The sequence below is a fragment of the Manacus candei genome, unplaced genomic scaffold, assembly GCF_025592945.1.
Source record: "Manacus candei isolate 608988 ecotype Guabito, Panama unplaced genomic scaffold, ASM2559294v1 h1tg000024l, whole genome shotgun sequence".
NCBI lineage: Eukaryota > Metazoa > Chordata > Aves > Passeriformes > Pipridae > Manacus > Manacus candei.
This window is the reverse complement of record NW_026138072.1, coordinates 2,585,182-2,604,547: the sequence shown is the minus strand read 5'-3', so window position 1 is coordinate 2,604,547 and position 19,366 is coordinate 2,585,182. Positions and strand designations below refer to the sequence as shown.

The 19,366-nt window shown below is 40.1% G+C and overlaps 1 protein-coding gene across 1 annotated transcript in view; it reads right to left on the bottom strand.

The window, feature by feature from the left end:
• Nucleotides 1-19,366, bottom strand: part of PGM5 (phosphoglucomutase 5) — a 73,765-nt gene that overhangs the window by 3,975 nt on the left and 50,424 nt on the right. The window contains exons 8-10 of the mRNA XM_051788395.1: nucleotides 11,057-11,192; nucleotides 9,920-10,103; nucleotides 6,502-6,636 (exon numbers count right to left, since the gene is read on the bottom strand). Coding sequence (XP_051644355.1) covers nucleotides 6,502-6,636; nucleotides 9,920-10,103; nucleotides 11,057-11,192 — 455 coding nt within the window. The remainder of the gene's footprint in view (nucleotides 1-6,501; nucleotides 6,637-9,919; nucleotides 10,104-11,056; nucleotides 11,193-19,366) is intronic.

The following is a 19,366-nucleotide window of genomic DNA, read 5'->3' as shown; positions in this document are numbered from 1 at the left end:
CACATTTATCTCTTGGTAACTTTTTAGGAGATATGGTATTTTATCCTTTAGACAAAATTAAAGAATTGAAAATTTACAGAACTGATTTAATCAGAATTTTACTTTAGTAACCACAGACAGAAGTTATATCTCTAAAAAAATAACTGGTAGCAATGATTACTCGTACCACGAAATAAATCAAGCAAGCAGATATCCAACATCAGGCAAATAAAGATTAAAAGCTTTTTCCTAGGGAATAATCTGTACCAGAGTTGTCAGAAGCATATCATTCCTGCTTGGCTCATGTAGTGTTTTTTCTCTCTGTGATCTTGCAAGAAAATTCCATACAACTCACGCTCTTCTAATCAAGGTCTCACATAAGATTTGTCCCATGATGCACGTGGTTTATCAAGGGTTAGGCAGGGCTGAAATGTACCTCCTTGCAGGTTAAAAGCTCTGCATGTCTCTGGAGTTTGGCTTAAGAAAATAATTTTCTCAGAATAGGTGCATAAATGCCATCTATATGTCAAGAAACACCTTGTGAAAGCCTTCTATGTGTAGCTTTTATGCTAAAACCTGGTAACTTTCATCACAAGTTCATGCAGTTCTGATGCAAAATCAGCTGTCCAGGCTTAGCCTGGAAATCCCATGAGGCTCTTTAGCTTCTCCCCAAGCCTGCAATGAATTTCAGTCTTATTAGGAAAAGCAATTTTACACAGTCTATGCACAGACATTTTCCATAGATCTTAAATTCACTTTTCACAGTCTCAAAAACAAGTTGCCCCATCGGTCTCATCAGTGAACAGAATTCCGCAGAATTTATCTGGGACAAATAAAACAAACAAACACTAAGGGAATGGTAATACTTTCAAATAGGATCTAAATGTTTTAGTGAACATCAGGTAACTACAACTCTCTTTTATTGTTCTCAAACTTTTGTTTTGTCTTCTCTTACTGCACCCATCTGCATTTTGCATTCAGCATCGTGTCCACCAGTGCTCTTCTGGGCTCTCTCAGCTTTACATATACACAAGTGAAGGTACACAGTGGAACACTAGGATCAAAGTTATTATATTTGTATGCATGTATATATATTTGTATGTATGTTATTATTTGTAAAACCATTAAACATTAAACAACATATTCCTTGTATCCACATGGAGAAGTAATGTAAGGCCATCTGAATTAGCCAGTCTTAAAAGAGTGTCCTACTGGGGAAAAAGATTCAGCAACAATTGGTTAAACCTTGTATGACTAGACACCTAGGCACCTGAAATACTAATAGTCAAAAAGACACATACAGAAAGTAATTATTTCAGATCAAGCATGTGGACCTTGTGACAGATTTCTAAGCAGTGCTGGCATAGTACTCCATGTTCCAAAAGAATGCACCTCCCTGGAACAATTGTTAATGGCTCAGAATTAAAGAAAGATAAATAAGTGGGTTAGTACAGAATGAAGTTATCATAAAAGGGCTATAGTTTAACTCCTGGTATTCTGTCATGATAAAAGATGTGCCAAGTCTTTACCATCTGTGCATATTCTCTCTCTAAAAACTGCTATCAAACCTTAAATTCTATGTCTTCAATTGTTTGTCTATCAGTTTTAGTATCAATTAAAGTAGTTCTCTAGTTTATAATGGCAGCCTTGAGAAAAACATACTTGCAGAATGCTTTGAACTCAACAACATCGGTAATTGCTAGGTGGTGTTATCATTGTATAAATCATGATAAGCCTTGACATTTCAGACATGGGCTAGAAATCCTTTTCTCTCCTAACGCTTAAATTAATTCTCAGTTCTTCTCTTTTTATCATTTAAACATTACACGAGAGGTTGCTCAGACAGGTCAGGGTAATGAGACAGCTAGAACAAGGACACAGGGAAACTGAGAAATAACTCCTTCCTTTCTTACCTATTCCTGCCTACACATCATTTTCCCCTGCTTCATGTGACCGCTTAAAGCTGTTGTTAGCGCTCTGTAACCTAGGCAACACAATCACTATCATATGAACTAAACGAAAGAAAAACAAAGGCAGAAGAGAGGGGCAAATCCCCCAAAGCACGTTTTGATGGCCTTATTTATCAGAAGGAGCTTTTCCTTCGGCTTTAATATTTTAAAAGTCAAACCAATACACTTACAAAGCAACACTAAAGTGATTCGAGAGACACAAATAATGGAATGAAACAACTACAAAGGGAGCTTAGCAGTTCACTGACGTCTGGCACCACAGCTGTACCTCCTGCAGAGCTTCTGCCTTAGGGGCTCAACACACAGCTCAGCTCAAGCTGCTTTGGCCTTGCATTCCAAAAAAACCCAGAAGTCTTCGGAAAGGTTTACGCCACAGCAACCTGTCCTGAAAGATCTAAGCAATGCAGATGTTCATCGTGGAACAAACTGAACCTACTTTGTAATATCCACAGCACTGGTGGTGAGGTTTATTGCCACGAAGCAGCACACTTTCCACAGGAAAAAAGGTAACTGACCTCTCTGCTCAGAGAGGTCTCCCGGTCAACTCAAATAAAATAATAATAAAGGTCGGAAAGTCAGTTCTGCCCCTAGAATAGAGGAGGGCATGCATGATGGGTGAAACGGATAGGAAGAAAATGTAAACCGAGTGGTGCATGGAAACATCTATGTTTGCAACAGATTAGTTCTTTTCTAGTATGTCCAAAGAGGAATGAGCAAAGATCAGGTTTAGTGAACTAATTTCTTTGATTCATGAAATATTTTATAATTACTCTCACATGATCTATTTCCATTGCAGTCTCAGATGATTTAAAATTTGTTCACTGTATACTGTAGTTCAACTCCAGCCAGCAACTAAGTACCACGCAGCTGCTTGCTCACTCCCCTGCCCCTGGTGAGATTGGCAGAGAATTGGAAAAGACAAAACCCGTGGGTTGAGATAAGCACAGGTTAATAACTGAAATAAACTAAAATATGATAATAATATGAATGATAAAAGGAAAAAGAGAGAGGAATAAAATGCAAACAAACCCCACAAGCGATGCACAATACAACAGTTCACCACCCACTGACTCTGCTCAGCCTGTCTCTGCGCAGTGATCAGCCCCTCACAGCCAACTCCCTGCAGTTTATACACTGAACATGGCATCCTGTTGTATGGCATATCCCTTTGGCCAGTTCAAGTCATCTGTCAAAGTTATGCTCCCTCCTGGATTCTTGTGCACTTCCTCACTGGCAGAGCATGGGAAACTGAAAAGTCCTTAACATACTTACTGCACTACTCAGCAACAACTAAAACATCATTGTGTTATCAACATTATTCTCATACCAAATCCAAAACACAGCACTGTACCAGCTACTAAGAAGAAAACTAACTCAGACAAAACCAGAACAACTTTATATGATTTTTCTGGACCATACTGTATGTTTTAATAGCTGACCAGAGCCATGCTAAAAGACTCAATGCTTCAAAAGTAAAGAGAGGTAATAATTCTCTAGTAAACTGAGCTTGTGCTTAAGGTTGTATCAATGTCCTGACAGAACCATATAGACTCCTTTCGTTTTATCCCTATTAAGTGATAGTGGATGCGAGGACTTCTGGATTGTTGATTTCAGTTCTCAGCTCTTGGATAAACTCACACCACAATCAATCACTTTATATAATCACTCATATATACTACCACACGTAACACAATATTTTCACATACCAAACAAGGTCCACATGCAAATCAGTTTGTTTTTTCCTCTGCTACTTGCCATTCAAAAATCGTTTCGGAAATTCAGTGTTTGATGATCAAGATATATTTTTGACCTTTTTTTTTCTTTTTTTTTAATTGGCTTGCCTTTTCCAATTAACACACAAAGAAACAACTCATGTCCCAAAATCCTGGCTGCTGCTAATCTCATGATTCTGTAGCTAACTAGCATGTTCTTTACTAGTCTTCGGCAAAAGCAATTGCAACATCTGTGATTCACTGCATCTCATTTAAGGAGTACCCAATATAGATTGCACAAGACTCAGGGAGGTGGCTGATGCAGTTGCAAAGCCACTCTTCGTGATATTTGAAAAGTCGTGGCAATCAGGTGAAGTCTCAGGTGACTGGAATAGGGGAAACGTACCCATCTTTAAAAAGGACAGAAAGGAAGACCCTGGGAACTACCACCCTGTCAGCCTCCTCTCTGTGCCTGGGAAGATCATGGAACAGATCCTCCTAGAAGCTATACTAGGGCACATGGAAGACAGGGAGGTGATTCGGGACAGCCAGCAGAGTTTCACAAAAGGTAAGTCGTGCCTGACCAACTGAGTGGCCTTCTAGGATGGAGTGACTACAGCAGTGGACAAGGAAAGGGCTACAGATGTCACTTATTTTGACTTCTGTGAAGTTTTTGACATGGTACCCCGCAATATCCTTCTCTCTAAATTGGAGAGAGATGGATTTGATGGGTGGACTGTTAGATGGATGAGAAATTGGTTGGATGGTGGAATCCAGAGGGTAGTGGTCAACAGCTAAGAGTCCCAAAGGATGTCAGTGACAAGTGGTGTCCCTAAGGGTCCATACTGGGATGAGTGTTATTTAATATCTTCATTAATGACCACAGACAAGGGGATCAAGTGCACCCTCAGCAAATTTGCAGATGACACCAAGCCAAGGGGTGCAGTTGACACACCTGAAGGATGGGACACCATCCATAGGAACCTGGACAAGCTCAAGAAGTGGGTCCATGGGAATCCTATGAGGTTTAATAAGACCAAGAGCAAGGTGCTGCACCTGGGTCAAGACAAATCCCGGTATCAATACAGGCTGGGGGATGAACAGATTGAGAGCAGGCCTGTTGAGAAGGTCTTGGGGGTTCTGGTGCATGAGAGGCTGGACATGACCCAGCAATGTGCACTCGCCAACCAGAAATCAAAATGTATTCTGGGCTCCATCAAAAGCAGCATGGCCAGCAGGTCAAGGGAGGTGGTTCTGCCCCTGTACTCTGCTCTTGGTGAGACCCTACCTGGAGTACTCTGTAGCTTCGAGGGTGCTCAGCTCAAGAAGGACATGGATCTGTTGGAGTGAGTCCAAAGGAGGGCCATCAAGCTGATTAGGGGGATAGAGCACCTTACCTATGAGGAAAAGCTGAGAGAATTGGATTTGTTCAGCCTGGAAAAGAAGAGGCTTCAGGGTTACCTAACTGTGGCCTTCCAGTACCTGAAGGGAGCCTACAAGAAAAATGGAATTCAGCTTGAGGCTGTGGTGGGTCCATCTAGGAGCCAGCTGGAACTGGCTCTTTTTGACAAGGAGACAGCTTCTGGTAACTTCTCACAGAAGCCACCCCTGTAGCCCCCTTGCTATCAAAACCTTGCCATGTAAATCCAATACAGTAGCAGCTGTAAATGGGATTGTAGCAGTGTTCTTCCCTAGTCAAAATACATCAATGATCTTGCTAGTGGGTAAACCTGGATACACAGAAAACCAATAAAATTGCTAAAAGAAGGTCCTTCACTCTGTTAGAGCTTTAACATGATAAGTATTCTATCCAAGAAGTTACTGAGGATGCAAACTGTTACTTAAAAACAAAAGCAAATAAAATTAATAAATCATATCTGCAGGCATGGAGTCTGCAACATTTCTGTAAAAACTGAAGCACTTTTTGTGACTGATAGACAATGTTTAACAGCACAAGAAGAAACTTGCTAAGTTTATGGTGAGAATCTGGTGAAAAGGCAACACCAAACATTTACCTAGGGTTCAAACGCATTTGAAAGCTTTTATGTTTTGGGACATTTGCATTTGCATTCCAGTCATGAACACACAGCTACACGGGACTTAAAACTACAGTGTTTTGATTTACCACAACCAAATGCTTAACCTCTTTTCCATGAAACATCCTTAGTCCTCTCTTGTATATCACAGCATAAAGGTGGTTTCCTGAGAAAAATCTAGTGTGTGAAACATGATTTTTATTAATTGCTCTAGGCATCTGCTGGACTTTACAACAACTTGCTTTCAACATTCACTCTTCTTAGGAAAAAATCTGGTTATGATATAATTCTTAGACAACTGCAAGTCTTTCCCTTAAAAGGAATCTCTACATTGTTTAGCATCTGGCATCCATATTTCCTAACTGTAGTCTCACCATGAGGAATCCTTGGGATGCCCTGACTTCCAGACAATCTTCTTGAAAAATGGTCATCTTATTTTTAAAATATTGTTCTAGAACTTGGATTATGACCCTTTAAAAAATAGTGAAAAAAATTCAAACTAGAATGTCTTCTCTTAACAGACCTGGAGTCGTTGCCCAGAATTCATCACCAGGCATTTCAGCCCTTGAGAGTGCTAGATATTAGTGTGCCTTTTTGTTGTGTAGATATTACACAAACATATATTAAAACTGCTGTTCCTGCCACAAAGCGAGTACATTTACAAGACTAGGAAAATCATCTACAAACACAGTAAACCAGTCCAAACACTGAGTGTTACTTCTGATTAAAGATGAGAACCCATAGCCACTGCTATTACAGAGATAATGCATTACTTATTGACGTACTACAATCCTATTTCATTACCTGTGGTTCCTTATTGTGTTGGCTAGGATCCTTTTCATAACTCTCTGCATAGATCCGGAGAGTAGCTCTCACATGACTTGAAGCACTCATTCTGAAGATGAGCCTGGAAGCATCTGAAAAAATAATCCGTAGCCCCTATGAGAGAAGAAGAAACAGCATATATGTAGGGTGGTAGTAACTTTACAAATCACCATTCACTGCTTTAAAATAAAAAGTGAAAGGTAGAGGCATTTGGATGCAATTCCTGTTTCCCTGGAACTTTGGACAACTCCTTCATTCCTCTTTTTCTCCATTAAAGACTAGAAATTATGTTGTACATTCCCTCCCACTCTTCATAACAAATACTCTCTTACTGCTGTTTTTATTTTCTTGACCTGATTTGTTCTTGTTCCATGTGGCAGAGCGCAAAATCAGTGGTCTGAGAAATAGGTATGATATCTCCAAGGATGAGTGGCCTAAGAAATACAGAATCCCAGGATCAAAAACCAGTTGTCAGCAGTGAATACAAAAGACAGGATCAGTTGCTGGCCCTCAAAGACCATGCACTAATATCTGACTGCAAGAATTTCAATAAGTTTGTAGTACAACTTGGAAAACTTTAGGTGTAATTAATTTCAAGTACACTAATTAATGCACATTAACTGTGTGTATAATAAAAGTGATTGATTAATTTATTAATTAACTGTGAATTTGCTCTTTGCTCCCATCTTCACCTCTTTTTTTCTTTCTTCATTCCCCATTTTGTACAGCATATATAAACCAGAGTTTATATACCTGGATCCACAGTTTCTCTACAGGGGGGCCATTTCAGACCACAGAACCAAATTGCACAGATGAATAGTTATAGTGTTGCAATATTCTACCAGTTCTGCACTAATATGAAGAACTGTAAATGGTACCCTCAGACTAAGTGTCACCTCTGTTTTGCCACTGAATTTTAGTTCCCCTTAGTCCTGCTGTTGTCAAATGCCTAGTGCATAAACTGAGACCCTTGTTACTTTTGTTTAAAGGGTAGTAAACCATTAAAAAATGAGAGAACAGAATTAAAAGAGATGCATTTTGTTCTTCCAGTTTTATCAGCACCTTGAGAAGACACTGATGTTCGAAACCCAGTGCTCCAATATTCTAAAGAATAAGTAAAACCGTTGTTTTCTCAGTTATATGCCAAAACATCTTCAGCACCACATAAAGCATTGATTGGTTGATAACTACAGAATCATAGTATGGTTTAGGTTGGAAGGACCTTTAAAGGTCATCCCATCCAATCCCCCTGCAATGTCCAGGAGCATCTTCAACAAGATCTGGTTGCTCAGAGTGTCATCCAAACTGATCTTTAATGTTTCTAGGGATGGGGCACCCACCACCAATCTGGGCAACCTATTCCAGTGTTTCACCACCCTCACTAAAAAAAAAGTCTTCCTTATACCTAGTCTGAGTCTACTTTTTTAGTTTAAAGCCATTACTACTTATCCTGTTGCAACAGGCTCTGCTAAAAGGATTGTCCCCACGTTTCTTACAAGCCCCCTTTAAGTACTGAAAAGGCCACAATAAGGTCTCCCTGGAGCCTTCTGTCTCTTAGTGAATGGGCAACTTGTACCTTTCATCCTTATAATTCAAATTTCACACAAAAATGCAACTGGTTCCATTCCTGGCTTGCTGGATCCTCAGGAGCAGCATTGTTATGTGCTTGTGTTCGCAAAAGCTAGCACAACAGCACTTAAAATAAAAATAAAAACAGTCTTCAAGAGCAGCAAAATGTTTAATTTAATGTTATGTCTTATTACTGCACTGTGATATTCCTGTGTTTCAACAGACAAAATTAATTAGAAGCTACAATCTTAGCGTATTTTTGCGGCCTATTTTCTTGTTGCTGTATTTGTTTTCTGAATATGTAGTTTATTAACACTGATTAATTAGCATGTAGCCAGCTTTTCATTCACTGAATATAAAGTGCTCTCCCCTACCTACCAGGGAACAAAACTTGGAACAAGTTCCTGCACACATAGCTGGAAAATCCACATGAAGCTCAGGACAGCCTGGAAGAGGCATCTGCATTTAGAGGATGAGCAAACTACCTGAGGATAATGGTAGCAGTGAACTCTTGTTTCTTTGGCATGGATCAACGTCCTCTCCTATTTTATCGTGCTTGGAGAATCCCACTGAGGCTGCAGACACATGGAGCTAGGAATGTGTCCTTGCCAAAAGGCAAACTGGTTGAACTGTACTCTGAATAATTAAGAGCTTCTCCCTGTGACAAAATATGCTTTCTGATTTTAGGTCTCCTTTTCAGAGTCCATCTGATAACAGGTCAAGTCATGTTTCTCTGTTTGTGTTACACAGTGACATGAATTAGCAATTATATTCCAATATAGAGCAAGGGCTCTGGATGAAAATTAAGGGAAAGAAAAGTGCAATGAAAATCCACAAGCTGTTTTTTTAAAGTACACAGGTCACAAGTCTGCCATGCCTATAATTTTCCACTGGACTTGGATATGACAATATCCTCATATCTTGTTTCAATAGTAATACACACAGAGAGTAGCTCAGTGGCAGATGGGCTGCTTATGTTTTCTGGATGCAACAATGAATGTAAACTATAAAGACTTTCAGCAGAATGGCATGACAACAGTTTTAATGGCTTGTAATATCATTTGCTAGGGTCTGGTCAGGTCAAGTAATTAAAAAAACAGAGAAATCAGGACAAAAAATATAAATAACATAAAATCAGGACAAATTTTAACATGAGTCATAGCTCATATTCAAGATACTTGAATATACATTTACACTTGGCAAAAGTGCATGGGTACTCTTGAGCACATAATGAGTTTCAAAACACTGAAGGCTCAGTTTGAACTGCAGTTCTTGATAGCTAAGGAATCCAATATAGGCAGAGCCCAGAAGGAACTGGTGATTTGGACTAGAAAAGTCAATTGTGCCCACAGAGGGTACAATCTACTAAAGTCCTCTGCATGCTACTGGCTACAATAGATATTTTACCTTAATTATGTAAATCCTGTGGGTCACCAAGAGCAAGAAAATTCTAACTTTTTTTGTAATACATGCATATAGATAGAAAATAGAAAAAGGAAAGATCTTCTTTTTATATGACATTTTCCACTGTTCTGGAAAGGGAACCCTCCCTATACATGCATTGCTGTCAACAGAGACTTCATCCCATCCTATGTTCACTGTGACGCTACTGTCTCCAATTATGTACAGCAAGTGCAAGCTAAACCAGAGGTGGATTATCTTATCCAGACCAAGCTGATCTTAAGTAGAAAATGCAGTATCTATCAAAGCAAAGAAAACATCATCCTATAAATAAACGGACAGTCTTGCCAGCTGAACTTTAGAAACAACACTGTTGGAGACAACATGACAACTGCGAAACCTTGTTACTCCATGACTACAGCCATACCTGTCTTTTGGTCACAGTGCCATCCACAGGATCTACGAACTCAAAGCTGTCTGTTCTTTCCACACTGTAGATACTGTTACCCACAGCAAACTGCTGATGGCTGAATGATTTGTCAGTGATCAAAGCTTCCAGGTCTCTCATTATGAAATATGCTGTTCTGGGTTCCAGCGCTTCATAATCAAACCTTGCATATATATCAAAAAAAAGGCAGAACCAAGAAGTAAGTCCTCAGAGCCCCAGAGAAGACAGTTCTGCTTTCACAGAACTCTATATACTCAAAATTAGCAATTTATTGATCACTTCAAAAATCAGAGGTGGACCAATGAAGTACTGATTGCAAATTAAACCAGCACACAAGTGCAAGTCCTGTGCAATCTGACTATTACATGTGTGCAGCACAGTTCTGCACTGGCCACCTGACTCTGAGTCAACAGAAATAATTTAGAAAATGCATAGTTTCTAAAGTAGCATAGAAAACATCACTGATACACAGCTAGCTTTCCAAAATTAAGGACACAGTGCAGTGCTCAACAGACAAGGGAGACAGAGAAAACTTTGCTACAAGTTTTGAGGAACAGCTACATGCAAAAAACCTTACAAATTGCAAGCTCCTCTGTATTTAGTCTGGATTAAGAGAGGGGCAGAAGCTAAAATGTAAAAGACAGCTAGAATTCACCATTTTGAGACCTTAATAAAAATAAGTAAATTTTGGATCCTTGGAGGAATTATCCTAAATTGAAAGTAAGCATAGTTTCAGTTTTCACTAAAACATTGTCATATGGAAGCACTGGCAGAAAAAAATGTAGGAGTAAATGTTACTGGGATTGATTCTTTTTCAATGTCATGTAACAAGCTACACCTACACATTTCACAAGTAAATAATTAAAACCTTTCTGCCATTCAATATCAGAAAATTCAATTACTCATACACTAGCAGCAACATATATATGCTGCTCTTTCTTCTGCCACTTACTCATCAGGAAAAACCTGCCTACAGAACAGCGATAATCCATGGCAGATTTTCATTCAGCAAATGCACACCTAAGTGCAGCTGAGCATATCTAAACAAACAATGACTGTAGCAGAATTCTCCTATCAACTGTATAAGTTCCTGAGCCTTTTCCTCATTTTTCTCACCTGCAGTAGTAGTGCCGGCCAAATTTTGCCCAGTGATCCCTGACAATCTCTTCCACACTCTGCTTTCGGGCTGCTAGGATTGAAAGCCAAACTAGCACAGCCCACAGTCCATCTTTCTCTCGAAGGTGATCAGACCCTAAAGAGACAGACATAAAAGTGCATTATTTGGTATCACTGCAAATCAGGTAAGGAAGGTGGGCAGATGTCTAATTTAACTTTGTATGTCACATAAAGTCATCGATAGTACTAATCTAAGCACCTCTAACATATTCCAGTCAGATAATCAGAAATGAAGTTTAAAATATGATTTATTAATACATGACAAAATCCGTATTTCTCAAGTTAAATAAAAATATGTACAAGTGTTTGAAAAAAACCAGTAGTAGTAGTAAAACAATTTTAGCCATGATTCCTGCCCACTGAAGGGTATTTTCACCTCTGCTACTGTTTTCCAGAATGGGGCTAGATATGCAAACCTAGCCATGAACCAGAACGTTCTGTGTTCAGAGTCATGTTCAACAGCATCTTCTTATCTCTGCAGATGTTCATCTGTCAAGCTGCAGTGAAAGAATTTTCAGAATGTTCATGATCTCCCATCAGGACAAAATCCAAGAGCTTGAAAAGATTTTTGTAGCAAAAAAACCCCAAAGCAAACCAGAGAATGGCACTTTTTCTCCTTTCTACATTTCTCTATACCATCTAAAGATGTTTGGATACCCAGATCTAAACCCCTTGCTAGGTTTATATTTCAGGAGAAGTTATTCCAACAATGAAGACCAGCAACAATTTTGCAATATCCCATAGGATTTAGCATATAGTCTCAGATCCAATTAAGATCCAAGATCCCTGACATTCAGTAGTAATGAAGACAATTATATAAGCTCATAGACTCATGAAAATTGAAGAGAGATCAAATATGTGGCCACTGCTCTGGGATAATATACTAGATTTGGCTGAAGTTTGTTAGCTGCAACCTTATGGTTTTCTGTCTAGATGTACATTATTGAAATCCTGAGTACAAAGCAAGTGCAATAATTCAGACATTTTCTCCATTTTGTTTTCTCCATTAATTAACTACTGTTTATAGAGGCAACCAGTTGAACTGTCTGTGTCGTCAGAAGATACTTAGCAAAATCCTCCAGAGAGGAATCTAAATAGTTTTAGGTTGAAAACCTGTTTTCCGAAGTATCCTCCTTCCTCAAACACAAAAATCCTATTGCAGCAAGACTGCTTTGCAGTGCTGTGGTTTTACATAACAGCCTGCAAGGTCCACACAGTCAGCTGCGTTTTGCTACTGGCAGAGGACATAGTTCCCATAATGTAAATTGATTCCCTGAAGCTGCTAAACCTGTGAAAAACTGTTAACATATTAAAGGTATATAAGGAAAATAACAAGACGTGCAGAGAGCAACAGGGTGATTCTTTGGGTTCAGTCTTCCAGTCACTCCTGATGCCTTGAACCTGCAGTCCCACTTTTTAGGAGAGATCAACAATCAGGACAGCAGCCCCTACTCATATGGTTTTGCTAAGAGCTTGTTGTCCTGGGTCTGCCACAGCTCTGACTGGCACTTGCACTTCTTGTGTTACATTCAACCTCAACACCCTGAATCTAACATTATCCACTTAAATAAATGCAAATTTCTATTCAGCACAATATCCAAGTTGTATGGGAATGGTTACTGAACACTTGTAACATGGAGAAAGACTTTCATGAAGATAAATTATGTTTGTGTCTATGTGTTAGGTGTTACAGAAAAGGGCATTTAAGATTTAAGAGCTGAGACAGTAACGTTCCTTTGCATCTGCAAAGTGGCTGTCATGATAGTAAGAGCACCTCCTTTGTGCTACTTTTTATCTGTCTTGAACTGTAATCTGGGAGCTCTCTGGAACAACAGCCAGAGTTCAGGGCTGATCCTTGAGAAGCTGCTGTAGGAGGAGCCACAGCTCACTTTGTTCCCTGCTTGTGAGCCCTGCCTGCTGTGAAGGCACGGAGTGCCAAACAATCAGAAGAAAAAGGGCAGTGTTATTTATGAGCTCCCAAAGCTTTGCAAATAGCTTCAGACCAGAAAGGAAAACAAATGTCCTTCTACAGGAAGTCAGTCCTTCAGACAGTCAGGTCATAGAATCAAGGAATTGTCTGGGTTGGAAGGGACCTTAAAGGTCATCCCTCACCTTTTCTTCTACCTCCTTGCAGTAACATGCTAGATCAGCTTAAAGATACCTTCTACACGAACACCAGCACTATGTCCTATGGATAACAAAGTCAGCTTCCTATAAGGCAAAGCAGACAGCACAGTCACAGTCCTTAGAACCATATCCAAGATAATGGTACAGGCTTCTGCCCCTGCCACCAAAAGAGAACTCTAGAAGAGAATTGTCACTTCCCCCTCAGCATATACATCGTTCTTCTGGTAACAGCAGGAAAAGTCATCAGGTCACCCAAGGGGCTGGGGACACTCAGGGGACTGGGAGCACCGGAGGCTCCCCTAGGCCAGCAGGGCAGGAGTAGCCAGGGCCCATCCTGCTGCTCCAGGAGCAGGGCAGCCAGGTGCACCAGGGCAAACCCCAGCCCCGGGCATCAGGCACATCCCTGGGGATGGGGATAGGGCAAGGCCAGGCCAGGATGTGGGGTCATGGGTAGGCCTGGCTTGGGGAGGGCCTTAGGCAGGCATGGCAGGGCTGTGGGGAGCTGGAGACTGGCCCTGTTGCAGCATTGCTGGAGTTGGGGTTGACAGCCTGGGTGCTGCTCCTGGGCAGTGGAGGAGCCCCAGGGGGCCAGGCAGGACACTCGTAACAGCAAGGTCACCCAGCGAGCTCACCCCACCATGGCTGTTCTTTTCCTTCTTAACCTACCTGCCTCTCCTTTCAGCCATTCATCCTTAGCACCGAAAAATTCTGTTTCACCTACAAAGTCATCTCTGTTGCTGGTATCACCAGCCACTTAAACGGCTTAAGTGTCTCAACAGACACCAGCAAGAAGTGGAGACATGGCACTAAGCTTAACCCCTTAGCAACTTGTTCCAAGGTAAATGACCATTTATTCTCCCGTTGTGTAACACTCTGCAGACTGCAGGCCAGCAAATCATACCATGAAAGGCACAGCAGTCATTCAGCAAAATGGTCTATACATCATGACCACTGAGCAACGGGCCGAGCTGAACACCAAAGAAATGCATTTGGATTTAACAAACACTTTGAATATGTTTCACTGAACCAAAACGTTCCAATGAAACATGGGCAGGAGCATTTCTGGAAGGCTCTCTACTGTGAATCTACACTACTGTGTAACTCTGAACTTTGTTCTGACATGGCTTAAGTTCATAAATCTATATGAGGAGGGCTGAATGTATATACATAATATTCTTCTAATCAATTTAGGAGCTTTGGCATGTGGTCTGTCCTTGCATGTCCTTCAGGAGGACATAAATTGTTGCTTCTCTGGAAAGAGAAAGGATTGGGAGAAAGTAATCCAAAGGCAAAAGTCTGGATGGAAAAGCTGGAAACAACCCAAGTGTTTCAGAATCAAAAGTCACCAATTAAAAATGCTAGCCTGACATGAGTATAGTATGTGTGCCCAGGAAGTGTCTCAGTTCATCAGTCTTAACAGAAGGAAAATTGACAGTTGGGATTTCTCAGCACTAGTTTATTCCCCCTCTTTTATTTCACTAGCACATCCATCAACTGTGTTACTGTATGCACATATGCTGCTGCAATTATTGCCCTTCCTTCTTTTAGCAAATTAAAATCTATTACTGCAATGCTATTAGTCAACTCTGATTTTCACCTTTCACCTTTCATACAGTTGTCTGTAAGTGTCTTTGGTTACTCTCTCTTAACTTATTCCTACCTCCCAGTGCCGCGGTCCAAAAAGGGGGGGATGGGACCGTAGCACACCACGGGTCCGGGACACAAAGGTGGCATGCAGGTAGAATCCTTTATTCACGCGTGCACCCGGTCTTTTATCAGCTCGGGAGGGGAAAGGGACAGAACATAGGGCGGAGCATGAGACAGACAAGCGAGGGGACAAACAAGGATAGGGACACGGGCAAAAGGGGGAGGAACGGGGGAAGCAGGGAGCAGGCAAACTCATGGCAAGCCTGGGCACTGTGTAGTGTGAATACAATGAAACCACATAATAACAGTAAAGTCCATGTAATAACTGTAAGGTCCATATAATAAAATCCTGTCAATTGCTGTATGTTTTTCTCCACGCCTGGAACTGTTCCTGTCCTGAATCTTGCTCCTTCAGCCCAGCTCACACTGTAGAAACTCCAGGGAGGGAGTTCGTTCCTCTGTCTCAGTTCAGCTAACACCCTTCTGTGCTTTATGGATCCAGTGGATCTGCAGAGGTAGACCTGACCTGCGCAAAGGGAACAAGGAGGTGCCTTGCAACTATGTATTCCTGAAATCCAAATAGTAATATCCCTCCCAACTTGCTGAGGGGTCTCAGAGTCAGTATGATTCTCAGTGCTACTTTTAATTGAAACATCCACAGATTTAATGAATTGTGTTTAATGAGCTGAAGTAAAAAGGGAAAACAGAGGAGTCAACCATTCATTTTTCTGATTTAACTATTACATGTAATTTGTCATTGTTCAGGGAAATTATAATACCTGCAATACCTGTTTCAACAATTTATTTTTAAGTTAATCTGTTATTTCTCCATATAACAAAGCAAAAGTTATTTTTTACTGCTGCAACAGTCAATTGCTATGTCGAGACTCAGAGTGAACAACCTGGGAAAAATTCTCAGAGCATGTTACCATTCATAAAGAAGTACTCAGCTTACACAGGTTTAAATGGAAAAAAAGTTTTCAGAGGCAGTAGCTTGAGAAACAAAGTAAGTTCATGCAAATATGTTCATATTATGATTTTTCTGCTCTTTGAAAGCTGTTGGCCATATATGCTGGCTTTTACGTCTAACTTAGATATCTGAGATATCCAATTCTGATAGGGACAGCAAGCCTTGAGGGCCATATGCACAAATAAAATGTAATTGCTTTTCCCTAACTTAGTCATCACTGTCTAGCATATTGCATTTTATAAATGTGACTTTAAAACAAGGAAAATCACAGGAGTACACAAACACACAGTAAATAATGTTGTTTGCACACACTTTGAGTCCTTCAATTTCCAGCAATTTGAAACTTGATATTTTAGGTAAATGAAAATTTAGGAGCATTCTGATCTTTTCTTTTATTCAAGTTAATGAGATTATTTTAGATTTGTGTTACTGTAACAGATACCAAAGAGCTCTTTGGAGGCTTTCATTCATTTTAGCAACAGCACGTAATTATATTCCCCACTAGTTCTTCTTCTGCATAATCTTTCAGGGAAAGGTGGTTGATGTTAATAGAATCTAGAAATTTGGAACGAAGCAAGCAAATTTATAGAAGTTGTAGCAATTACTGAAGTGGCTTAAACTGCAGAGAGATAAATCAGCTCTCCTAATCCCGATTAATAGTTTTCTGATGAAATTGAGAAACTAATTGCTGCTACTCATGCCCCTCTTTAAACTGTATGTTGGGCATTAGTCATAGAACCAGAAAGCTACTAACTTTATCTGACAAGGTCCCCACACTGCTACAAAAATGGAAGAAGTTTTTAAAGCACTGGTTGAGTTCCAAGATCAGCTGCCAGAAAACAAGTTTGGGAAACACAGCTCTATGAGATGTTTTCAAAATCTTTTGTCCTTTTATAGTAGAAAATTTGCTTTTATTTACTTGTCGGAGCAAAGTCCCTTGTGTTATAAAACTAGGGCTCTGCATTACTTGGAAATACCAGCTGAGCTAAATTACCTGGGTACACAAGCAATCGCTTTCCAATGCAGTTTGATGATAGAATGTGGATTTTTTAAAACTCCTTCCTCTTGCCCAGAGCACCAAGTTTCCCACTCTGATCACTATATGGTACATTTATATAAATATTCCATGCTGAAAGCTGAAGAACTGCCAAGTTTCAACTCCCTAAATAGATATGATTGAGCAGAAGCTGTGAAATTGATTCAAATGCCCAATACTGGCAGAAACTTGTGAGGGTCACACAGTTTAGGACATTATTAAAAGACTCGCAATGAGGTAAATATTTGCTGCCAAAAATAGCTCACATTGCTAAAGTATTGGTCATCTACAAACCAGACTATGTTTTACTAATAAACCTGCTGGTATATGAGGACACATTTCAGACAGCTGCATTGAACTGAAAGATGATAAGGAAAATGAGCCAGGGAGAAAAACAAACTTTAGGCATCATAATCGTTGCATAATTGCCTATGTAAGTATCACATAGTCACATAGTCACAGAATGGGTAAGGTTGCAAGGGACCACAGTAGGGCATCTGATCCAATCTCCTTGTTCAAGCAGGGTCATCCTAGAGCATATGGTAGAGGATTGCATCCAGACAGTTCTTGAATGTCTCCAGTGAGGGAGACTCCACAACCTCTTGAGGAACTCTCTTCCTGTCATCTGTGTTTTTTACACAGCAACTACACATGCACTGAAGAATTTAAACCCCATGCTCAAGTTCTCTGGATGCCCATGGGATTGAATCTTGAGGGTCCAGATTTGCCCTTAGATGGAATTGGATTAAATTGGAGGTCAAAAGGCTTTCTGCACTGAAGTGCTGCAGGTACAATAAAGTTCATCTGACAAGAACATACTGTGATGCAGAGATATTGCTGTAGAACAGCTCTCCGTGCTGGCAGTAATACGTTGTTCAAGAACCCTTAGAATTCACAAGAGACAGGGTTTATCAGTAATCTGAAGAATTAATGACAGGATAGGAGCACCAGATTAATACAAGAATACAGAGAGTGCTAGGAATGCAGAGACTGGTCTGAGATCAGGAGACAGGAGCTGCAAATTTGGAAGAGAGGCTATAGTACAAAATGCAATTGTTTTAGGGCCCTACAGAAAGATACAAGCAAAGGAAAAAGTCAAGGGCAAGAACAGAGAGAAGTTAGGGGAATTTTATTGCCTATTTGGAACAGACAAACCCCAGATGCCCCTCCTTGACCTCCATGAGTGTTTCCCTTCCCAAATTAAACCACTATCAGATACTGAGGATAATAAACTTAGCCAATACAGATCACAATATCCTCACTTTTCAGTAGATCAAGATCTCAACCCCCCTGTTTGTTTTACATACCTCTACAGATAAACCTGCATGAAGCAGGATATGCTGCACTCTGTGGGCTAAGGTATCTAGACGTACTTCAGCCTATGGGAACTCACCATCAAAACTCATACAAGTTCCTTCCAGTTAAAACCCACGCTTCCCTTTCTTCAGTATGATGTTAACGGTAGGATACTTTTTCAAAAGAACTGGGGTGCTAATGAGGTCATACTGGTGCCTCTAAACCCACTGAAGTTTCGTGAAAGTATCTGGTTTTGCATGAGCAGGAGGAACTTCAAATATTTAGAGGGAAGAGGTACAGAACTGGCCTGGTGAAAAAGCATCAAAAAGCAGTGAGAGTTGAAAACTCCCAGTTCATACCTCTCATGGGCAAATAGAGGCAGAGTTCAACAACACACCACAACAAATAGCAGTATATTCTGACAGGTCAAGATCTTCCTACCCTTCTCTTCAAATTAAAAATCATTCAGTGACCTTGCAGAACACCCTGTAGAGAAAGTATCTATTCAAAAGATACTTCAAGGCAATACAAACCTGCGCCACTCACAGCGATTAGTCAAGGCATCCAGGTTGCTAATCATGGGAAATTGGTTACCATTCACAACAAAAAGAAAATTAACATTCATTATTAATTTAAATTCTCTTCCTTCTTACTTACAGACATCTAAAGAAATCTAACATATTTTTGGTTCTTCCATTGTAGTCCATTCAGATCTATACAGTAAATGACACATAGAGTGGCATGTCTATGCATTAAAGGTATCCTCATTTTTAAAGAAGTAGCATTCTGCTCTAATTGACCTCAACCAACAAACCGAATACTTGACTTAACTCAATTTGAGAAAAATGTAACAAGTTTCACTGCATGGTAAATAATTTTCTACAAAAAGCTGCAGCCAAAGAATTTCACATTCAAAATAAAGAACTCCATGGAACTCACATCAAAATATAGAATAAACTATTAATCAGGTATATGGTTAAATTATTCCGGTACATGATCCTGTGCCAGAATCCAGTAAAAGAAAAAAAAGACCCATTCTGAAATTTATTCAGTTTTTCTCATAAACTAAAGCCATATTTGTGCAGATTTACAGACTACATATTTTAGTTGTCTGCTCTAATGCTTCCTGTCAGCACTATATTCCTGATGACTCAGATTTGTTGTTCATTCTGCA